Below are 20,476 nucleotides of genomic sequence, written 5' to 3'. Positions count from 1 at the left end.
GTTATCTAGTATACCCCAATGCCTTTTTTGTCTATATTAGAGATAGGGCCAGTTTTTCTGCAGAATATCCTACCTCAGTTTGTTTTCATGGTGGCTTTTAGTTTGTTTCTTCATCACCTGTATTTCCTGTCAATAGGATGTCACAGCTAAAGGCTGATGAATACAGGTAAAATATTTTTGGCTAGACTACATTACAAGGGATGTTCTGTATTCTACATTGTATCACATCAGTTGATAACATATCTGGTGGTTTCCCCATTAATAATGCTAAGATTGACACCTGGATTTAGGGGGCCATCATATTTATTTAAAATTCCTTCAGTAATTCAAGCTTATTCAAGCTGCGAGACTTGCTTAAAGATAAGTGAAATATCTAATCACAAGGAAAGTCTGTTTTCAAACTATATAAACAATAACAGGAGTCATAACAGTTGTTTTCTTAGAACTGAATACCTAACAATTCTGCAGCTCTTTCCTCGGTATTTTATTATAAACAGATTATATCTTAATTGTTCCCCTTTGTTTTCAAAGGTTTTTCTCTTCTTTGCGTGAATCAGTTTATATAAAAACATATATATTCTTATTTTCAGAGGTATTCTGCTCTGAAGAACGGTTTTACTTTATAAGGCATCAGTTCCCTCTAATATTAGAACCTTACAAAGCCACAGCACTTTATATGTTGCAAAGCACTCTCTCCATGAAAATTGGTTCTAGTTGATGCAACAGACAAAACCGGCAAATCACAGTGGCTTAATACTACAGAGAGTTATTTCTTGCTCATGCTAGATTTGATGTAGCTCTCCTGTTGGCATCACTCTTTTCTGAGTAGTGACTCCTGGTCATGGGCTGTTTCTGTTATGTAGCTACACTGATTGCTACACGGGGCTTCCGTGCCATGATGAAGTGAGAAAAGAGAGCCTCAGGATTCATTAGGGTGTTTTCAGGCTTACATCCCTGACAGCCATATCCCAGGCATGTGATTCTACAGAGAGGCTGGAAAATGTGGAGGAGCTCATGATTTCAGTGAGCACTCCAGTCTCTGCCACACCTGCCTTTGTCATGTTGGCTTATACTTTCCTATCATCAAGGATGATCCATAGAAGGCAAAGGGTTGAAAAGGTTGAACTTCACCAATGCATTATTTCTTCCATTTTTGTGTTTTTATTTTTAGAAAATCATGTGTGCTCTAACATTGTAGAGCAGCCTTTCTCCCTTGACCTCTTCAGCTTGACCCCTTGCTCCTCTTTTTATACCTGAGATAGTTTATCTTGGTAATTCATATCTTGTCTGTTTTCATAGTGTATTCCTTTCTGCATATATAGAGAAATATGCTGATGTACCTATAGCGGGAGTTGTCTTCATAATGGCTGTTCATAAAGATAAAGTCATGTTTACATGTATTCAGCTTTGTCTTTCTAGTTAGTATTAAATTGTCCTCAAGCTAAACTTTTTGTCTTGTTTAAAGTTACATTTGGCTGGGCGTGGTGGCTCATGCCTGTAATCCCAGTACTTTGGGAGGCCAAGGCAGGCAGATCACAAGGTCAAGAGTTCAAGACCAGCCTGGCCAACATGGTGAAACCCCGTCTCTACTAAAAATACAAAAAAGAAATTAGCTGGGCATGGTGGCGGCACCTGTAATCCCAACTACTCGGGAGGCTGAGGCAGGAGTATTGCTTGAACCTGGGAGGCAGAGGCTGCAGTGAGCCGAGATTGTACCACTGGTCTCCAGCCTAGGCGACAGAGCAAGACTCTGTCTCGGAAAAAATAAATTAATAAAAATAAAGTTACATTTAATTGTGGCTGGGTACAGTGGCTCACCCCTGTAATCTCAGCAGTTTGGGAGGCTGAGGCGGGTGGATCACTTTAGGTCAATAGTTCGAGACCAGCCTGGCCGACATGGTGAAACCCCGTCTCTACCAAAAAGTACAAAAACTAGCTGGGCGTGGTGGCATATGCTTCTACATAGTCCCAGCTACTTGGGAGGCTGAGGTGGGAGAACCACTTGAACCCAGTGGGCGGAGGTTGCAGTGAGCCAAGATCGTGCCATTGCACTCCAGCCTGGATGACAGAGTGATACCCTGTCTCAAAAAAAAAAAAAAAAAGCCACAAATAAATAAAATTTTTTTTAAACAATGCTACATTTAATTTAATTGTGTAATGTGTAAAACTCTGAATGCTTTTCCAAGGCTCTTTAATCCGTGTTTGTACATACTTGAATTCAAATCTTTTAGCATTTAAAGACTCTTGCATTTTTTCGTAGTATATAAAACTGTGTTTGTCTGTGTCTGTCTTGGATAAACCTTCACCAAAGCAAGATTTCTTACTTTTATCATCTATTTCAGGCTCTTGGCTTTCTGTATGCCTCTGGACTTGGTGTTAATTCAAGTCAGGCAAAGGTAATACTATTAAAACTTTATTGCATATTACAATTTGAATTGAATAAATGCGTGCCTATGTTCAGTTAAACATGTTTTGTTCTTTCACAGGCTCTTGTATATTATACATTTGGAGCTCTTGGGGGCAATCTAATAGCCCACATGGTTTTGGTAAGTAGACTGTAGTGGAAGGCTAATAATATTAATATCAGAAGAATTTGTGGTTTATAGCGGCCACAACTTTTTCAGCTTTCATGATCCAGATTTGCTTGTATTAAGACCAAATATTCAGTTGAACTTCCTTCAAATTCTTGTTAATGGATATAACACATGGAATCTACATGTGAATGAAAGTTGGTGGAGTCCACAATTTTTCTTTAAAATGATTAGTTTGGCTGATTGTCCCTAAAAAGAGGGATCTGATAAATGGCTCTTTTTAAATTTTCTCTGAGTTGGAATTGTCAGAATCATTTTTTAAATTAGATTATCATAATTTTTAAAATTTTTCTTTAGTTTTTCAAAATTTTGTAAATGGTGGCTATAGAAAAACAACATGAAATATTATACAATATTTTGCAACAATGCCCTAAGAATTGTTAAAGTTCATGAAGTTATTTGTGCAGAATGACTCCAGAGAGCTCTACTTTCTGTTTTTTACTCTTCATGATTGGCTGTCTTCCCATTTATTCTGGTCATTTATTGCTAGTGACACTGTGCCTGCTTCCAGTAGTCTCATTTTCTCTATTTTGCTAATTTGTTACTTTTTCTTTGCTAATTTGGAAGATTAACTCATTTTTAATAAAATTGTGTCTAAGATTAAAACTGGTTCTAAGCAAAAGCCCTTATAATTTTTCTCTTATGAGTAAAATGCACACACTTCAAAAATAAAGTTTATGACATTTATGATATTTTGATTGCTCTAGGAACTATATTATTTATTTCCTTGTTCTTAGCTATGGCCTTCTTGTTGAAGTTGCTGAATCCATTACCTCAAAACCTAACACTTAGCATAAATAAGGTGTTAGTGTACTTGGATCAAATGACAGCAAAATTCTGGGTATGCTTAGCTTTATTTGTTCCATGAAGAATGACACTGAAGTACGTGAAACTGCTGCCTCCTCACGTGAAGCTGTTTTACAGGGTTACAGATACTGGGCTGGCATCGGCGTCCTCCAGAGTTGTGAATCTGCCCTGACTCACTATCGTCTTGTTGCCAATCATGGTATCTATGTTTACCCTTTTACCTTTTAGGGAAGAAAAATAAATGGAATTAACTTTAAACATTTCTATTTTTATTCTATTTGAAGTATTATAAATGGCTCCTTTATGTGGACTCATCTTTAAACTAGTTGAGGTTCAGAAGTACTTTTTTCTTTATATAATTTTGCTTTAGGTTCTATTTGTGTTGTGAAAAAAGTTCAATTTATTAATAGATTACTGATTTGCGATCTATATAGACTACTGTAAAAACAGCTTCCTTTAACAATGTGTTCGTCAATGTTTGGCAGCTAGAATTGTACTTCTCTCTCTCTCGAACAATTCTTCTGATTTTCCTCCACCTTATTATTTTATCCCTCTATTTCAGTTGCTAGTGATATCTCGCTAACAGGAGGCTCAGTAGTACAGAGAATACGGCTGCCTGATGAAGTGGAAAATCCAGGAATGAACAGTGGAATGCTAGAAGAAGATTTGATTCAATATTACCAGTTCCTAGCTGAAAAAGGTGATGTACAAGCACAGGTACGTGTTTGAACATCTCACCAAATATCTTTACTGCATTGTATATTTTAATCTGTGGGGGACGGGAGCAAGCACTTATATCTGTAAGTTACATTTTCATTGCCCTGAGCAATTATGAACTACATATTAGAATTACCTGAGCCCCTTAAAAAAAAAAAAAAACCAAGAGTCTCACACTCTCAGGAGATTCCATTTGGGTTAGTGTGGGATGGGGCCTAGGCATTGAGGGTTCCTAAAACTGTCCAGGTGACTCTCCCGTGTACTGCCCCTAAAAAAATCACTGCTTGAACAGAGCAGCATTAACACCAATGATGAAGGCTGTTACTAGAGTCACCAATGATGAAAACTGTCACTTTCTCTAAACAAGAAGTCCCTGGAATATTTGCAATATCAGATGCTCTTCAGAGCTATTTACCACTCATGTTTCTTTGGCTCATTTAAAATCATAATTTCTTCAAGGTCAAGAACAGAAGTAAGCTCGTTTAATGGAAGTTGTATAATGTCCATCAAAGTACCATGTGTGCACACACACGTTTCGTGGCTTCTTTTGATATTAAAATAAAAAGAACTTTAACATTTATATTTTTTTCCACTAAGTTTGCAATTATTTCTAATTTAGGACATGTACAGATGAGCATTAGATACTTATTAAGAACAGTTGGTTTTAAGACTAGCAGTGGAGTCTTAAGGAAAAAAAAACGTAGTGAAACGTAGATCTAAATGTTAGCTGATAGAAATTATAATAAACTTGTTCAATTAAACATCTTATTTTTACATTATTGTAAAATTTAGTTTACTTAAAATTTTCTGTTTTACTTGCTTTCTGTGTGTCTTGCTTGTTGTGTTTACTCTTCTCTCCTTTCTTGCCCTTTTTTGGTTGAGTGCTTTTTCCTGTTGCATCTCTTCCCCTCTGCCAGAATGCTGCTGCTCTTGTAGTGGTTATCTAGCAGTCACAACATGCATACTTGACTTATCAAAGTCTGGTACGATGAGCACTTTTACCATTTCCAGGACAGCACAGAGATCTCAGAGTATTCTGTGTGTGTTTGATTTTATATATTTTGGTACCATGAGATACTGTTGTTTTGTACAGTCCATATTAATTTACATTTATTTTCAAATTTACCTTTTCATTGCTTTTTATTTATTTATTTATTTTTTATTTTTTGAGACAGATACTTGCTCTGTTGCCCAGTGCCACTATCTCAGCTCACTGCAACCTCCGCCTCCTGGGTTCAAGCGATTCTTGTGCCTTAACCTCCCCAAGTAGCTGGGAATGCAGGCATGCACCACCACACCCAGCTAATTTTTGTATTTTTAGTGGAGATGGAGTTTCACCCTGTTGGCCAGGCTGATCTTGAACTCCTGGTCTAAGTGATCCCACCCACCTCAGCCTCCCAAAGGCTGGGATTACAGGCATTAGCCACCACACCTAGCCAGCTCTTTATTTCTTACTGTATCTCCCAGCTTCTAGTAAGTTTCCTTTTTTCTGAAGAGCACCCATTTGTATTTCCTTTAGAGCAGGTTCACTGGGGACAAATTCAGTTTGCTTTTTTTTTGAGACGGAGTCTCGCTCTCGCCCAGGCTGGAGTGCTGTGGTGCAATCTCGGCTCACTGCAAACCCCGCCTCCCAGGTTCATGCCATTCTCCTGCCTCAGCCTCCTGAGTAGCTGGGACTACAGGCACCCGCTACCATGCCCGGCTAATTTTTTTGTATTTTTAGTAGAGACAGGGTTTCACCATGTTATCCAGGATGGTCTCAATCTCCTGACCTCGTGATCTGCCCGCCTCGGCCTCCCAAAGTGCTGGGATTACAGGCGTGAGGCACCGCGCCCGGCCCAAATTCAGTTTTAATTTATGTGAAAATGCCTTTATTTCACTTCCACTTTAGCAGGATACTTTGTGTTTTTGTTTTTTGTTTTGTTTATTCACTTATTTGTTTTTTAAGACAAAGTCTTGCTCTGTCACCCAGGATGGAGTGCAGTGGCACGATCTCGGCACACCTTAACCTCTGCCTCCCAGGTTCAAGCAATTCTCCTGCCTCAGCCTACCAAGTATTTGGGATTACAGACGTCCATCACCACGCCCAGCTAATTTTTGTATTTTTAGTAGAGACGGGATTTCACCATGTTAGCCAGGCTGGTCTTGAACTCCTGACCTTAGATGATCCACCCACCTCAGCTTCCAAAAGTGCTGGGATTACAGGCATGAGCCATGGTGCCTAGCCTGTTTTTTGCTTTTTTGAGAAAACATCTCTCTCTGTCGCCCAGGCTGGAGTGCAGCAGCACAATCACAGCTCACTGCAGCCTCGACCTCTCCAGGCTCAGGTGATCCTCCCACCTCAGCCTCTCAAGTAGCGGGGACTACAGGCATATGCTACCACGCCCGGCTAATTTTTCTATTTTTTTGTAGAGACAGGATTTTGCGATGTTGCCCAAGTTGTTCTTCAACTCCTGGGCTCAAGTGATTCACCCTTGACCTCCCAAAGTGTTGAGGTTACAGGCGTGAGCCACTGCACCTGGCCGCAAATGGTACTTTGCAATTACAAGTACACGTTTTTACTTTTCAAAATTTTTAGGTTAATTAAAGTGAATAGCATTTTCAGGAGTTAAGACTAAATCTTTTTGTTTTTTGAGTCATGAACAGAAGCCATTTTACGACCAAATCATTTCTTGTTGGTCTGATTTTAATTGTGTGCCAGATGGTATCACTTACTTTTGCCTTGTTTGTGATCATTTTCAGGTTGGTCTTGGACAACTGCACCTGCACGGAGGGCGTGGAGTAGAACAGAATCATCAGGTAACTACCCTGTTCCTAGGGCTTTGCACCTCAGTTATAGCAGGAAATGATATTCCCAATGTATTTCTTGCTAAGTCAATGCCAGTATCAAACTTCTGTCATTTAAACACCCATCACAAATGAGCTTTCAAGATGTAACCAACCCCTAAGAAAGCTGAAGAATACAAATATTAGTGCCTACTATGTGCCATTCACTGCTAGGCATTCATCATGAAATATTGGACAAAATAGTTTTGGTCTTTTACCTTTTGGAGCTTTAACTTTAATAGGAGTATTAGATATTTTTTAAATGATTACACCAAATATAAATTGTGGTTATTCTTACAAAGGAGATTTAAAAGATACAATAATTGGTTAATGGGTATGAGGTACCGCTTGGCAGGGAAGACTTCTGTAAAGAGAAGTAGAAAACATTTAAGTTGACCCTGGAGATAAGGTCCTTCCAGGCCAAAAAGAACGGTATGTGCATAGGCCCAGAGACAGGAAGGAATATGGCTAGTCTGCCCATACTACAGGAATATGACTGGTCTGCCCATAGTACATGAAACAGAACTGAGATTAAGCAGTGCCTGATCACATCAGCATATCCCTGCAGCACTTCAAGGAGCTACAAAGATCAGCATGTTCAGATTTGAAAACAATGGCTTTGGCTGCAGTATAGAAAATGAATTAGAAGACCCCAGGAATAAAATCAGGCAGATCAGGGAGGGGAATATTCGAGAAGTTCAGGTGAGAGAGAATGTGGCTTGGACTAGAACTACGGTAAAGGAAGATAGTAGTGGATTCAAGATGTATTTGGTGGTAAATGTAACAGGACTTAGGGATGGATGGGGTATAAGTGAAGGGGGGCTGATACCTTAAGCAACCAGTAAGATGGTATTGCCATTTGCTTAAATTGAGTTGCTGGAGGAGAAGCAAGTTGAGGTCAAGAAGAGAAGATTTTAGGGGTATGTTCAGGCATTGGATAGTGTGTTCAGAGGTGGTCGAATAGACTGGATTGAAGCTGAAAATATAAATTTAGGAGTTGCCATCATCTCGATGGTGTGTGAAGCTATGGGAATAGATGAGATTGCTTAGAGAATGCAAAGTGAGAATGGAGTCCAAAACTGAGCCCTGAAGAACTTTAATGTTCAGAAGTCAACTGACAGAAAAATAACCAGCAAAGGAGACTTAGGTGGTACAGGTAGACTTAGGATGGAAACCAGGAGAGTGTGATATCTTGTTAGCCAAGCTAAGAGTCTGTCGAGAAGGAAGCCATGATGGACTCTGCCAAATGTTGCAGAGAAAGGTGGAGTGAGGTGAGCTGAAATTTAGATTGGCAATATGAAGATCATCACTGGCCTTGAAGAGCTGTTTTTTTGATGTAGTGTATGGAAGCCAATTAAGACTAGATTGCAGAGTGAATTGAAGTGCATGTCACCAATTTATTCGAGAAGCTCGGCTGTGAAGGAAAGTAGCTAACAGAACAGTCATCATTGGAGAGAAATTGGGGGTCTAAAGGAGATACATATCTTGTGTGTTTTGGTTTGAGTTTTATTTTTTATTTATTTTATTTATTTATTTATTTTGAGACAGGGTTTCACTCTGTTACCCAAGCTGGAGTGCAGTGGCGCAGTCTTGGCTCACTACAACCTCCACCTCCTGGGTTCAAGCAATTGTCCTGCCTCAGCCTCCTGAGTAGCTGGGAATACAGGTGCATGCCACCATGTCAGGCTAATTTTTGTATTTTTAGTAGAGACGGAGTTTCACTATATTGGCCAGGCTGGTCTCGAACTCCTGACCTCAAGTGATTCGCCCGTCTTGGCCTCCCAAAGTGCAGGGATTACAGGTGAGAGCCACCGTGCCCTGCTGAGTTTTATTTTTTGATGATGAGATTATAGAATGTGATTGAGGGGGAACTGGTTCCAAAAGAGGGAGAAGTTAAGTCAGCAAGGAAAAGAAGAGGAATAACCAATGGTACAAGGTCCTTAACAAAAATGGGCTGCAATACAGTTGAGAGTGGTGATGATGAATTTCTGCTGATGCTAGTGTGTTTACTTAAGTGATTTTTAAGTAGGGTCAAGAATTTTTCTCTAAACAGTACAAGAGGAATGTATTCCTTTAGACAACAATGAAAATATGCTCCATGTCTTGGAAAGACTTCTAGTTTTTCCTTTCTCCCAGGTTATCATTAGAGAAATAGACCAAAGAAGTCAAGCTGCTCTTAAATGTCTTTTAAGCAGGCTGATGTTCGCTTTGCCTGTAAGTAACAGGAGGCTTGTTGTACCTTACGTTTAGGCATCACAAGAAATTTCTTTGCATCTATAATTATGCGGTGACTTAATGATAAATGGTACTGTTATTTGGTAAAATAAAACTTCTAGATGTACTGATTTCTCTTTCAAAATATTGGCAACTGGGCATTCTTGTTTTTAACGCACTGTAATATAACAAGATTTTTTAAATGTTCCTGAAATAATTATTTTGGCTGAAAGTCAAAAGCAGATTCTGTTAAAAACTAATTATTTTAATAAATTCTTTTCTCATAGAGAGCATTTGACTACTTCAATTTAGCAGCAAATGCTGGCAATTCACATGCCATGGCCTTTTTGGGAAAGGTACTGTACATCCTGTGAATGTTTTATGTAATAGCAAGAGGTGTTTGCATAATTAGCATGTATTGTGTTCAGGATCTACAATTTACCAAAAATAAATTGGAAATAAGATTTCTAGTGCAAGACTATTATATCTTAAAGTGCTGTTCTGAGGCATTTTCTTAGGCAACTTAAATATAACATAGTGTTTGCAGCCAGGTGCGGTGGCTCACGCCTGTAATCCCAGCACTTTGGGAGGCTGAGGCGGGTGGATCACGAGGTCAGGAGATGGAGACCATCCTGGCTAACACGGTGAAACCCCATCTGTACTAAAAATACAAAAAATTAGCCGGGTGTGGTGGTGGGCGCCTGTAGTCCCAGCTACGTGGGAGGCTGAGGCTTACAGTAAGCCGAGACCACGCCACTGCACTCCAGCCTGGGCGACAGAGCAAGACTCCATCTAAAAAAAAAAAAAAATAGTGTTTGCTCATCAGTATGTTAATTCTTCATTGAAATTAGCTCTCACTGAGCTCTTACTTTTTGTGTATTGTATGCAATAATGAGGAATGTATTCTTGATGCTGTGCAGTTTTTTGCTAAGACTCTCACAGTTGTCTGTTTCCTTCCATGCTGAATAGAGGCAATTAGAGTTTGTTGAAATTTATCTGCAGAGTTTTTAATTGTCTTAAATGTGATAGCCATGACCCACCTCTTCTCATTGTAGCTGTGTTCTCAATCAAGGGAACAGAACATTTAAGTCTAGAAACTTTATAAATAAATTCCATATGTCATGGAAGAATCTCAAAACTTTTTCATTATTTTGAAACATAGTATAAATCAATGGGTATTTTCACTTATAACTAAATCCTAAAGTAAGGAAGTTTAGATGGAATATATCATCACAAAGGTTTTTACAATAGGGAGATTTCATCATGATTTGCCTCATGATCATACTAGTAATTGGGGTGTGGTAACTACATTTAAATATTCCAGCTGTTCCATAGCATAGAACTTGGTATTTCCCTCTGTTTTTGTTAAGCATTTAAGAACGTTTCATTCCTTCTCTGTTGGTTCTTGCTCTGAATTACTGTCACTGTCTTTAAAAACTATTTTTTACATTTATTTTTTCTTTAACATGTATGTGAATAAAGACAGTCTTGACCATTCTGTTTTTCTTTCTCTTGGCCCTTCGTCATTCTCCATACCTGATGCTCTTATTGTTTAGTGTTTAAACCCTCTTCAGGTAAACCTTTTAGTTACTTCGTTTCCTGAACTTAACACCCACTTGTGATCTTATCCTGGGGAAAGTAGTGGTAGAGGAGAAAGAAGAATGAATGCTGCAAGCAGCTTCCCCTTTCCTTGTTGAATCACTGATCTGATCCTAAGCAACTAACTAACCATTTGACTGCCCTGGAATAGAGTGAGAAAAATGATTCATGTTGGGCTTAAAGATTTCTTCTGAGACTAATATATGAGCTGATTTTATGTATTCATGTTTACAAATAAGTCATAAATTTGAGATGGCAACAGAGTATATAATTACTAAAATGTTTGCTTTTAAGAGTTTGCTTTTAATTGTTTTGTTTTTTTTGTTTGTTTGTTTTGTTTTGATATGAGGTCTTGCTTTGTGGCCCAGTCTGGAGTGAAGTAGCAAGCTGTCAGTTCACTGCAGCTGCAGCCTCCTGGGCCCAAGCAATTCTGCTGCCTCAGCCTCCTGAGTAGCTGGGATTACAGGCACACGCCACCACGCCTGGCTAATTTTTGTATTTTTAGTAGAGACGGGGTTTTGCCATATTGGCCAGGCTGGTCTTGAACTCCTGACATCGGGTGATCCACCCACCTTGGCCTCCCAAAGTGCTGGGATTACAGGCATGAGCCACTGTACCCGGCCTTTGCTTTTAATTCTAAAATATCCTGTGGGGAATTCTAAATTTTTTGGAAAGATTTAATGAGATCTGACAAAACCCAAGGGAGATGAGAAAGGAGAAAAATGTAATTGGAGAGAGGGTTACAGCTCTTACTGAAATTGGGATCTGTTTTCCAGATGTATTCGGAAGGAAGTGACATTGTACCTCAGAGTAATGAGACAGCTCTCCACTACTTTAAGAAAGCTGCTGACATGGTAAGGCTTTGTCTCAGTGTACTGAAATGTGTACCATATTACTAATATTTTAATAAATGAATTTGTTATATTAAAGGATTAATCATAACCAACTCATGCTATACATTATTGAAACTGCATATTAAGTATGATTCATGTGAATGTATTAATTAAACAAAGCCCTCCCGATAAAAGGCAATTTTTTTAGGGACCAAGTTGTTGATTTTTAATTGTTAAGGTTCACTGAGAAGTTTCCTAATCGGGGAAATACTGATTTTTAGTAATGGAACTTGAACTTATATAATCTACCCTATTTGTATCACAACATGAAATTTAAAAGCTTACATAATAGGGTACTTTTGATAATCATAGTACATAATTTAGGCTTTCTTTGGCTCAGAAAACTGCATATGAGTACCTGAAATCTTGTATGTCTTCGGTATGTACACTTAACCTCTCTGTCAACTATTATACATGTTACTGTAGTTCCAGATGTCACTTGAATGCTTCCCAAAGGAATGCTATGACAATCTTTTTAAAGATGTCTTCTGTCCCTCTGAGTTTAGGCAAATTCTAGATTTTTTTCTTTCTAGTCCCAAAACAGTGATTCTCTTTGTTCCATGACACTCCAATAATCCTAAGGATATCTTTGTCACCTGATAGCAGCATTGCTATTATTACATGATTATGCTATTATTACAAGGTGTTCCATGATATCTTCCCTCTTTATCAGAGTGGGATGTTACCAGTGAAAAACTGCAAAAATGTGACCTGCCTTTCATTTTGATGAAATACATTAGTCATGCTTTATGTCATAAATTCATGGTACAGATGGTCATAAAGTAAGTCAACAAAATGTAATTCTAAATGAATTTACTATTTACTCTTTTTCAGCAAATTACCCAAAGCCCCCAGATGTCTAAAAGTCAATATTATGTTTAGTCTGATGAAGAAAGTTTTGTTTTGAATTGAAAAGTACTAAGACATGTTTTTGAATATGCTTATAAATGATTTATTTTGCAGTTATTTATTCTTGCCTATTTTTGAATGAATTCTTTTCACTCTTTTGTCTGATTTCTCTGCTTTGCAGGGCAACCCAGTTGGACAGAGTGGGCTTGGAATGGCCTACCTCTATGGGAGAGGAGTTCAAGTTGTAAGTGTTCAGTCTGACATTCTCTCTTTAATGAGCAGTCAGCTGGAGAGGTAGGGACGTGTTCCTTAATTAGCTTCCAGTCAGCCCAGGTGGGGCTGTTCCATTGTAAGCAAAGCTGAACCTCTTTCTGTTGTCTGAGTTTGTCTCACTACCACCCCACACCCGACAGACACCATCTCAGCTGTCTTAGAACAGCTCTGTGTCTGGCACTTTCTCCCAGAGGTATGGAGTTGTTTCTTGTTCTTCCATCTCTGCTCTCTACCCCACGTCCTCTAACCATTTCTCAGGACTTAAACATCTCCTTGCCTGCTTTTTTACTCAAGCCTGACAAAATGCATAACTGCCTTCCATTGAGGAGGAGGAAAGCTTTCTGTTCTGCCCTTTGTCCCTTCTAGCTACCACCTGTCTTCTCCCAGCCCTTCACTCAGAGTCAAACTAAGCTGCTGTCATTCACTCTTGAGTTCTTAGCAATCGAACTTCTGCTTCATGGAACTATACTCTCTGTACAGATCACCAGTAACCTCCTAAATGTCGGTCCAATTGACATTTTTTGGTTCTACCTCACTTGACCTCTCGCTTCCCTGGTGTTCTGTCTGTGTCTGGGTTTCCTTGGCCATTGCATCTCATCCTTCTGTGCAGCCTCCTCATGTTGGATGTCCCTGGATTCACATTGCAGTTTCCTTCTCTATATGATCTTTCCAAGTAATATGTCCTTTTAATTTGAGGCTGAAACTAAGAGCTAGGTTTAAGAGCTAGGTTTTTAATATCTATAGGTATTCTCTAACACAAAAGACAGTAATGTGTTCTCATTTTGAGGCCTTCTAGTCATTCTAGGACACTAAAATTCAGTAGTAACCTTTATTTTAACTTTTCTTCTTGGATACATATGACCTTTGAAGTATAATAATCGTAGTGTTTGGTAAGGTACACGGAATAAATGAATAAGGAGATAATTTTCTTTCTTTAATTTTAGGAAAATTGAGGTTTAAAAAGGGTTGATTGGTTAGCAGAGAAGATTGACTGTTTCTTAATTCCTGGTCTGATGTTCTACTAGTTTTTATGCTTTCTGAGAGCAGCATACAAATTGTTTCACAAAAACTCTATTTACTTTTCTTCACCACCTTAAATATTAATCCCCCTATGACTTAATGTATATTATTATCTATTATAAGAATTAGAAAGTGGTCTTTTTAATGGCTCTTTGGGAATTTTTTTTATATGCTTTGTTCATTTTTTTTAATAAATCTCTTAACTTTTGAGTATGTCTGCCTTTTGAGCTTTCTCATCATATGACATCTTTTTCTACAGAATTATGATCTAGCCCTTAAGTATTTCCAGAAAGCTGCTGAACAAGGCTGGGTGGATGGGCAGCTACAGCTTGGTTCCATGTACTATAGTAAGTAACACTGGAATTAATGATGGATACACCAAGATCTAAATTAAGCTGTTTTCTACTAGATGGCATTATGATATGGAAATGGGTGTTATCAAATTCTGGCTGGTTAAATGTTCTCCCAGTTCAATGATTTGTACATCTTGTTTTTCATTGTAAATTATATTAATCTGTATCAGTGTGTTAACTTGTATTAGATTCACATATTTACTCAGTAAGAATTCTTTCATTAGAGTTTTATTCTTCATATATAAGCCTTCTCTGATACTTAGCTAAATCTTAAGTCTATTATCTCGTGTGATTTTTTTTTTTTCTTACAGACGGCATTGGAGTCAAGAGAGATTATAAACAGGCCTTGAAGTATTTTAATTTAGCTTCTCAGGGAGGCCATATCTTGGCTTTCTATAACCTAGCTCAGATGCATGCCAGTGGCACCGGCGTGATGCGATCATGTCACACTGCAGTGGAGGTAAGGTCTTTCCTACCAGCTTGTGTGTAGGGAGTTGATTTGCCCAGCAGGAAAGTCTGCGCTTTCAATTCTGTTTTTTTTGTATGTTTTCTTCTATAGTTCTAGACTCAGCCTACCTAGCTTTGATATACTGAGGGAAGACCGAGGGGTCTGTATGTAATTACCATACTTATTTATTCAGTGTCTCCCTATTACAATCAACTGTATAAGGGGAGATATTGGTGTCTGCAGTATCTCTAGCACCTAAGACAGTATCTGATAATAATCAGCATCAAAAAAATATATAAGCTGAGCACAATGGCACGTGCCTATAGTCCCAGCTACTTAGGAGGTTGAGGTGGATGAAGGCTTGAGCCCAGGAGTTCGAGACCAACCTGGACAACATAGAAAGAACCTATCTCTTAAAAAAAAAAAAAAAAGAAAGAAAGAAAAAGAAGTTGAATGAAATGTTCCAAAAAGGAATGCTAATATCTCCTAATTGGAAATTGTCTCTTAGCTCTCTCTTAGACTTGGCACTTTAGAGTGACATTGATAAATGCTTAGCAAAGTTTCTAAATCTCTGTGCTTTAGTTTACTCACTTGTCAAATGGGGCTTTTAACAGGACTTACCTCCTAGGGTGGTTCCTCATGAATCTCATGGGAAGATTAAGAATGGTGATATACATAAATCATTACAACAGTGCCCGGGCAGAGTAAATGGTCATTTTTGTAGTACAATAATTGTGTACTGTTTTTTTTTTATAAACCTGTTGACTTCTAAAGAGTAAGTGAAAACTTTAAATAAGTATCTCAAACTTTTATGTCTGTTCAAGAAAGCTGCCAGAAATTGAAGGAGCAAGCTTAATAGTCATGTGTAACCAAAGTGCGTAAGTGATTTTCTGGTATATCTTTCTTATTTTCTTCTTCTGATTTTTTTTTTCCCCACCTCACACAGTTGTTTAAGAATGTATGTGAACGAGGCCGTTGGTCTGAAAGGCTTATGACTGCCTATAACAGCTATAAAGATGGCGATTACAATGCTGCAGTGATCCAGTACCTCCTCCTGGCTGAACAGGGCTATGAAGTGGCACAAAGCAATGCAGCTTTTATTCTTGATCAGAGTAAGGTTCATTTTAGTCCTGCCTTAGGTTTAGAATGTATGAGTTCACACCAGTAAACTGTTTAATGTATTCAAAAAGAAAAGCTACTAGGAAACATTCTTTATTATTGTAACTGGAACTGAACACACAGGCCTAAGTTACTAATATTTTACTTTAGCCATCAAAGTTAGTTTTATAACGAATTGACTGTAGAAATGGATTTGACATTCATTTTAAAATTAAGCACTTTGCATAAATGTATTTTTCAAAATACAGTGGATACAAAAATGCCGTTTTCCCAACACTGTAGAAAAGTGGCTCAATAGTCTCGTGACTGGTTCTATAGATACAACATGTTTCACAAAGTAGTGCCCTCTTGCATCCAGTGATTGCTTTGAACTCACTATTTTAGTTCAGTAATTAATTTCAGTATTTGTTTTAATTCTTATGTCCTAATTCTTGTTTAACTTATGCTTCACCTGTCCTTCCTACTTTGCAAATGAAAATTAAGTCTAGTGCCTTTTCTTAAATGCCTGATTTGTATTTCATTTCTTTTCCTGTAGGAGAAGCAACCATCGTAGGTGAGAATGAAACTTATCCCAGAGCTTTGCTACATTGGAACAGGGCCGCCTCTCAAGGTAAGTGATTAATTCTAAGATAAGAGTTTCACCCAGGCACCTCCCTATGTTGTTTATCTCCCATGAACATTAAATCATGAAGCCGAGTACTGTGGCTCACGCCTGTAACCCTAGCACTTTCGGAAGCCAAGGCAGGAGGATCACTTGAGGTCAGGAGTTCGAAACCAGCCTGGCCAGCATAGTAAAACCCTGTCTCTACTAAAAAAAAACAAAAAAAATTAGCTGGGCATGGTGGCAGGTGCCTGTAATCCCAGCTACTCAGGAGGCTGAGGCAGGAGAATCGCTTGAACCTGGGAGGCAGAGGTTACAGCGAGCCAAGATTATGCCACTGCACTCCAGCCTGGGTGACAGAGCGAGACTCCTTCTCAAAAAAATAATTAATTAAGCAGAGATACTGTGACTTAATTTGTTTGCATATTATTGGTATTTATTCTTAACAGAAGTTTCTAGAGCCAGAGTTTCTAAATTGGGTTGTAAAGTCTTTGTACTACACATTTCCATCAAGCTATGATTCACTCTTTGGTTTCCAGTTTGAGGCCAGTATACTGTGTGAAATGGGAATTAAATAGAATGTATGATAGAACATTAGTCTGAAACCTAAGAGACTTTTCTTTTTCTTTTGAATATTTATTTTTTATACATGTTCCTTTCAACATTCTCTGCCTGTTCCTTCTCCAAACCTAAATGGTCAAGCTGGACTATTTTAAAATGTGAATGACATTATAAAGTAGAGCCTGATCATTTACATAGGAGTGTTTGTGAAAGAAGGGAGTACAGGTTGAGTATCCCTTATCTGAAATGCTTAGGACCAGAGTGTTTCAGATTTCAGATGTTTTTGTTTTTTTGTGTGTGTTTGGCATATTTGCACATACATACTGTTTGAGCATCCTTAATCTGAAATCTGAAATGCTCCTGTGAGCGTTTCCTTTGAGCATGACCTTTGAATGTCGTTTCAGGTTTTGGAGCATTTCAGATTTCAGCTTTTTGAATTAGGGATATTAAACCTGTCCCCCTACACACACACCAACTTGGTTTTACCTCTCTGTATTCCAAAGCCTTCTGCAGAAGAGCTACACTTCTAGTTTAAATTTTTACTGGACTTTATAACTTGGCTGAAAGGATTTGTTACAAAGTTTGTGTACTATGAATTAAAATTCTTTGTTTTATGTAAGCATGTTAATGGGAGGAGAAAAAAGTTTGATCTGTTTTAAACATACTTTGTTGGCAGTTCTGCATTTAACTTTTGTTTAAGGCTATACTGTGGCTAGAATTAAGCTCGGAGACTACCATTTCTATGGATTTGGCACCGATGTAGATTATGAAACTGCATTTATTCATTACCGTCTGGCTTCTGAGCAGCAACACAGTGCACAAGCTATGTTTAATCTGGGATATATGCATGAGAAAGGACTGGGCATTAAACAGGTGAGTGTGGCTTCCAAACACGTTTGAATCACATAATTGTGATTGGGGAAAATACTTGCATTTGTATAGAAAATAGACTTTCCTTGACATTCAGTTGGATTTCAGGCCACTAAATTATGGGACTGATTTGTAATATTTCAGAAGACTGCCCTTCCATCTCTCGTCTTCCAGCACGCACAGATACTGCTATCCACGCTGTTTTATTTAGGGATTAAGCTGAAGACAGACTCATGAAAATGGAAGTGCAGTGCTTCCTCTGCTGATAACTACTTGTTTGAGAAACTATCTGTCCGTCGTCAGCCAAATTCTATTCTTTTCAAATTATTTTGAAATAAATTAAATGTATTCTACTGATAAATTTATTTCTGATTCTTATACTTGCCTAATGAAGTCTGTCATTCTCTGGACTCATGACTTAAGGTTTTTCCTGTGTGCCCTCAAAAGAATTTGGAAAAACTACGGACCCCCTTGTACATTTTTAAGTTGGCATTTAAATTTTTTCTTAAGTTTCAAAGGGTCTAAGTTCCAGCTATTTTAAGCATTAACATTTTTAAATAAAATTAATTACCCTTAAAATATCCAATAGAATCTAAATAACAATAATTTAATACCCACCTACCATTATTAATTTTTTAGAAATATACAAGCAAATTTTTTAATTGAAAGCTACGTCTTTTCCTGTTTCCCTAAATTTATGTTTTCTACCACGACTTCTGTAGAATGTAATACTAATGTATTGTTTTTAATGCTTAGGTCTTTTATTGATTACTGTATCATACTTACCTGAAACAAACAAGTGTATAAATTCATTTTGAATTTTATTACCAGTGATCTAAGTGTTAAGAAAAATTCATGAGATATTACTAGTCACAGTTGGTCAGTTAATGCATTGTTGATCAAATCTACAAAATACGTTTTGATAAAACTTTGCTTTTTGTATTATTAATTGAAAATGCATCTTTTAATGAGATAAATGGAGTATTTGTTAAAAATTGAGTGGATTTCACATTAGTTCTGTTTTTTCATTTTTTTAAATGTATGACTAGAATGTCATGTATGTGAAAATGGGAAGAGTTTCACTATAGCATGGTCACTTAATTCTTCAAACTACCTTAAGAGTTAGATGCCAAAAATCAGAGTGACTTGTCATTAGAAATTATTTTTAATGATCAATCTCCTGACTACTTGATAGGTCCCTCTTCAGTTGTGTTGAAAGCAAAGAATTGGAAACCAGAGACTTGTGAAAGCATGCATTCCCTGACACTGGGACCTTTCACTTTTCTCATTTTCTAGGAAGAGTACAAAAGGCTTTACCAAGACTTATGAAATAGGCTGTGAATTATACTCCTTCCTGTGTCACTTAGAGGCCCTTTGTTGACCTAAGGATTGAGGGAAAGTTAAGTTCATTTTTGCTAATGCGGTATTTTCTTGACAAAATGCTGCTGCTTTGTTCACATTTGGACATTTTCTTTTAATTTCAGTATGTAAATATTTTAAACTTACCTTAATATTTAGAATATTACTAATATTAGATACTTAAATATAGTTCAGTCAAGGCTCAGGAGCAGCAAACTCAGTACATTCAACTTCTGGAAGATCTGTGCCACTTAATGTAGTAACTGAAGCTTCTCTTTATTGTCAAACCAGTCATCCAGTGTCCCAAATTAGACTTAGCTTCTATCAGAAAGGCTGACGGATTTCTGTCTTTTCTTTTAAATGGAGATGGGGTACCACTATGTTGCTTAGGCTTGTCTCAAACCCCTGGGGACTTAAGCGCCTTGGCCTCCAAAAGTGCTGGGATTGCAGGTATGAGCCCCTGCACCCACCTGACTTTATTTTTAATTCAAGTGAAGTTTAACATGACTAATATAAAGATCACATGTAAGTTATGGCTTTCATGGAGTACATCTAGTAATAATTTACTGACTGTAGTCAAAATTAAAATGATATAACTAATCTGTTTTTATAATAGCTTATAAAACAAGAAAATGTGTTCTTCTAATTTAATTTGTAATACACTGTATAGCTAATAATAGAAATTCTTGTGAATAAAGAATATGATAAAAGGCATAGTATTCCTTTGATAACAGTAGGGGGAGGGAACTTTTGTTTAGCTTTTGAGAATAATCATGTATGAAAATAAATAATCATGTATAAAAATCAGTAACTCCATTACTTTTTTTTTTTTTCGGTGAGATGGAGTCTCACTCTGTTGCCCAGGCTGGAGTGCAGTGGCACAATCTTGGCTCACTGCAACCTCCGCCCTCTGGGTTCAAGCGATTCTCCTGCCTCAGCCTCCCGAGTAGCTGGGATTACAGGCGCCTGCCACCACGCCCAGCTAATTTTTGTATTTTTAGTAGAGACGGGGTTTCACCATCTTGGCCAGGCTGGTCTTGAACTCCTGACCTCATGAGCCACCTGCCTCAGTCTCCCAAAGTGCTGGGATTACAGGCGTGAGCCACTGCACGCGGTCCCATTACTTTTTTTATAAGACATCGTGATCACCTTTTCTATTTTTTTTCTTTTGAGGTTTAAAATATTCATGCTACTAAAAACAATCCCCCATTTAATATAGTTAGGAAAATATTAAATATGAGGATTGACTATAATTGGAAAAAATCATCATATTATTTGATGAGTTTTAATTACACACTAGTGAATCTATTTAATTACCCTAGTGAATCATCCAGTGTATGAATCACATGAAGTTTGATCCATGATCTTGAAAAATA

At 37.7% G+C, this 20,476-nt stretch overlaps 1 protein-coding gene across 2 annotated transcripts in view; it reads left to right on the top strand.

Moving 5' to 3' along the window:
• SEL1L (SEL1L adaptor subunit of SYVN1 ubiquitin ligase) overlaps positions 1-20,476 on the top strand; it is a 60,888-nt gene that overhangs the window by 31,917 nt on the left and 8,495 nt on the right. For both annotated transcript variants that reach the window (XM_004055539.5, XM_055361853.2), the window contains exons 7-19: positions 2,343-2,396; positions 2,487-2,546; positions 3,516-3,597; positions 3,961-4,115; positions 6,858-6,914; positions 9,443-9,511; positions 11,531-11,608; positions 12,678-12,740; positions 14,049-14,136; positions 14,454-14,602; positions 15,537-15,702; positions 16,245-16,319; positions 17,572-17,744. In XM_004055539.5, the coding sequence (XP_004055587.3) occupies positions 2,343-2,396; positions 2,487-2,546; positions 3,516-3,597; positions 3,961-4,115; positions 6,858-6,914; positions 9,443-9,511; positions 11,531-11,608; positions 12,678-12,740; positions 14,049-14,136; positions 14,454-14,602; positions 15,537-15,702; positions 16,245-16,319; positions 17,572-17,744 (1,269 nt within the window). The remainder of the gene's footprint in view (positions 1-2,342; positions 2,397-2,486; positions 2,547-3,515; positions 3,598-3,960; positions 4,116-6,857; positions 6,915-9,442; positions 9,512-11,530; positions 11,609-12,677; positions 12,741-14,048; positions 14,137-14,453; positions 14,603-15,536; positions 15,703-16,244; positions 16,320-17,571; positions 17,745-20,476) is intronic.

This window comes from Gorilla gorilla, chromosome 15 (genome assembly GCF_029281585.2).
Source record: "Gorilla gorilla gorilla isolate KB3781 chromosome 15, NHGRI_mGorGor1-v2.1_pri, whole genome shotgun sequence".
Taxonomy (NCBI): domain Eukaryota; kingdom Metazoa; phylum Chordata; class Mammalia; order Primates; family Hominidae; genus Gorilla; species Gorilla gorilla.
The sequence above is the reverse complement of the archived record's forward strand: the minus strand, read 5'-3'. Positions and strand labels throughout refer to the sequence as shown.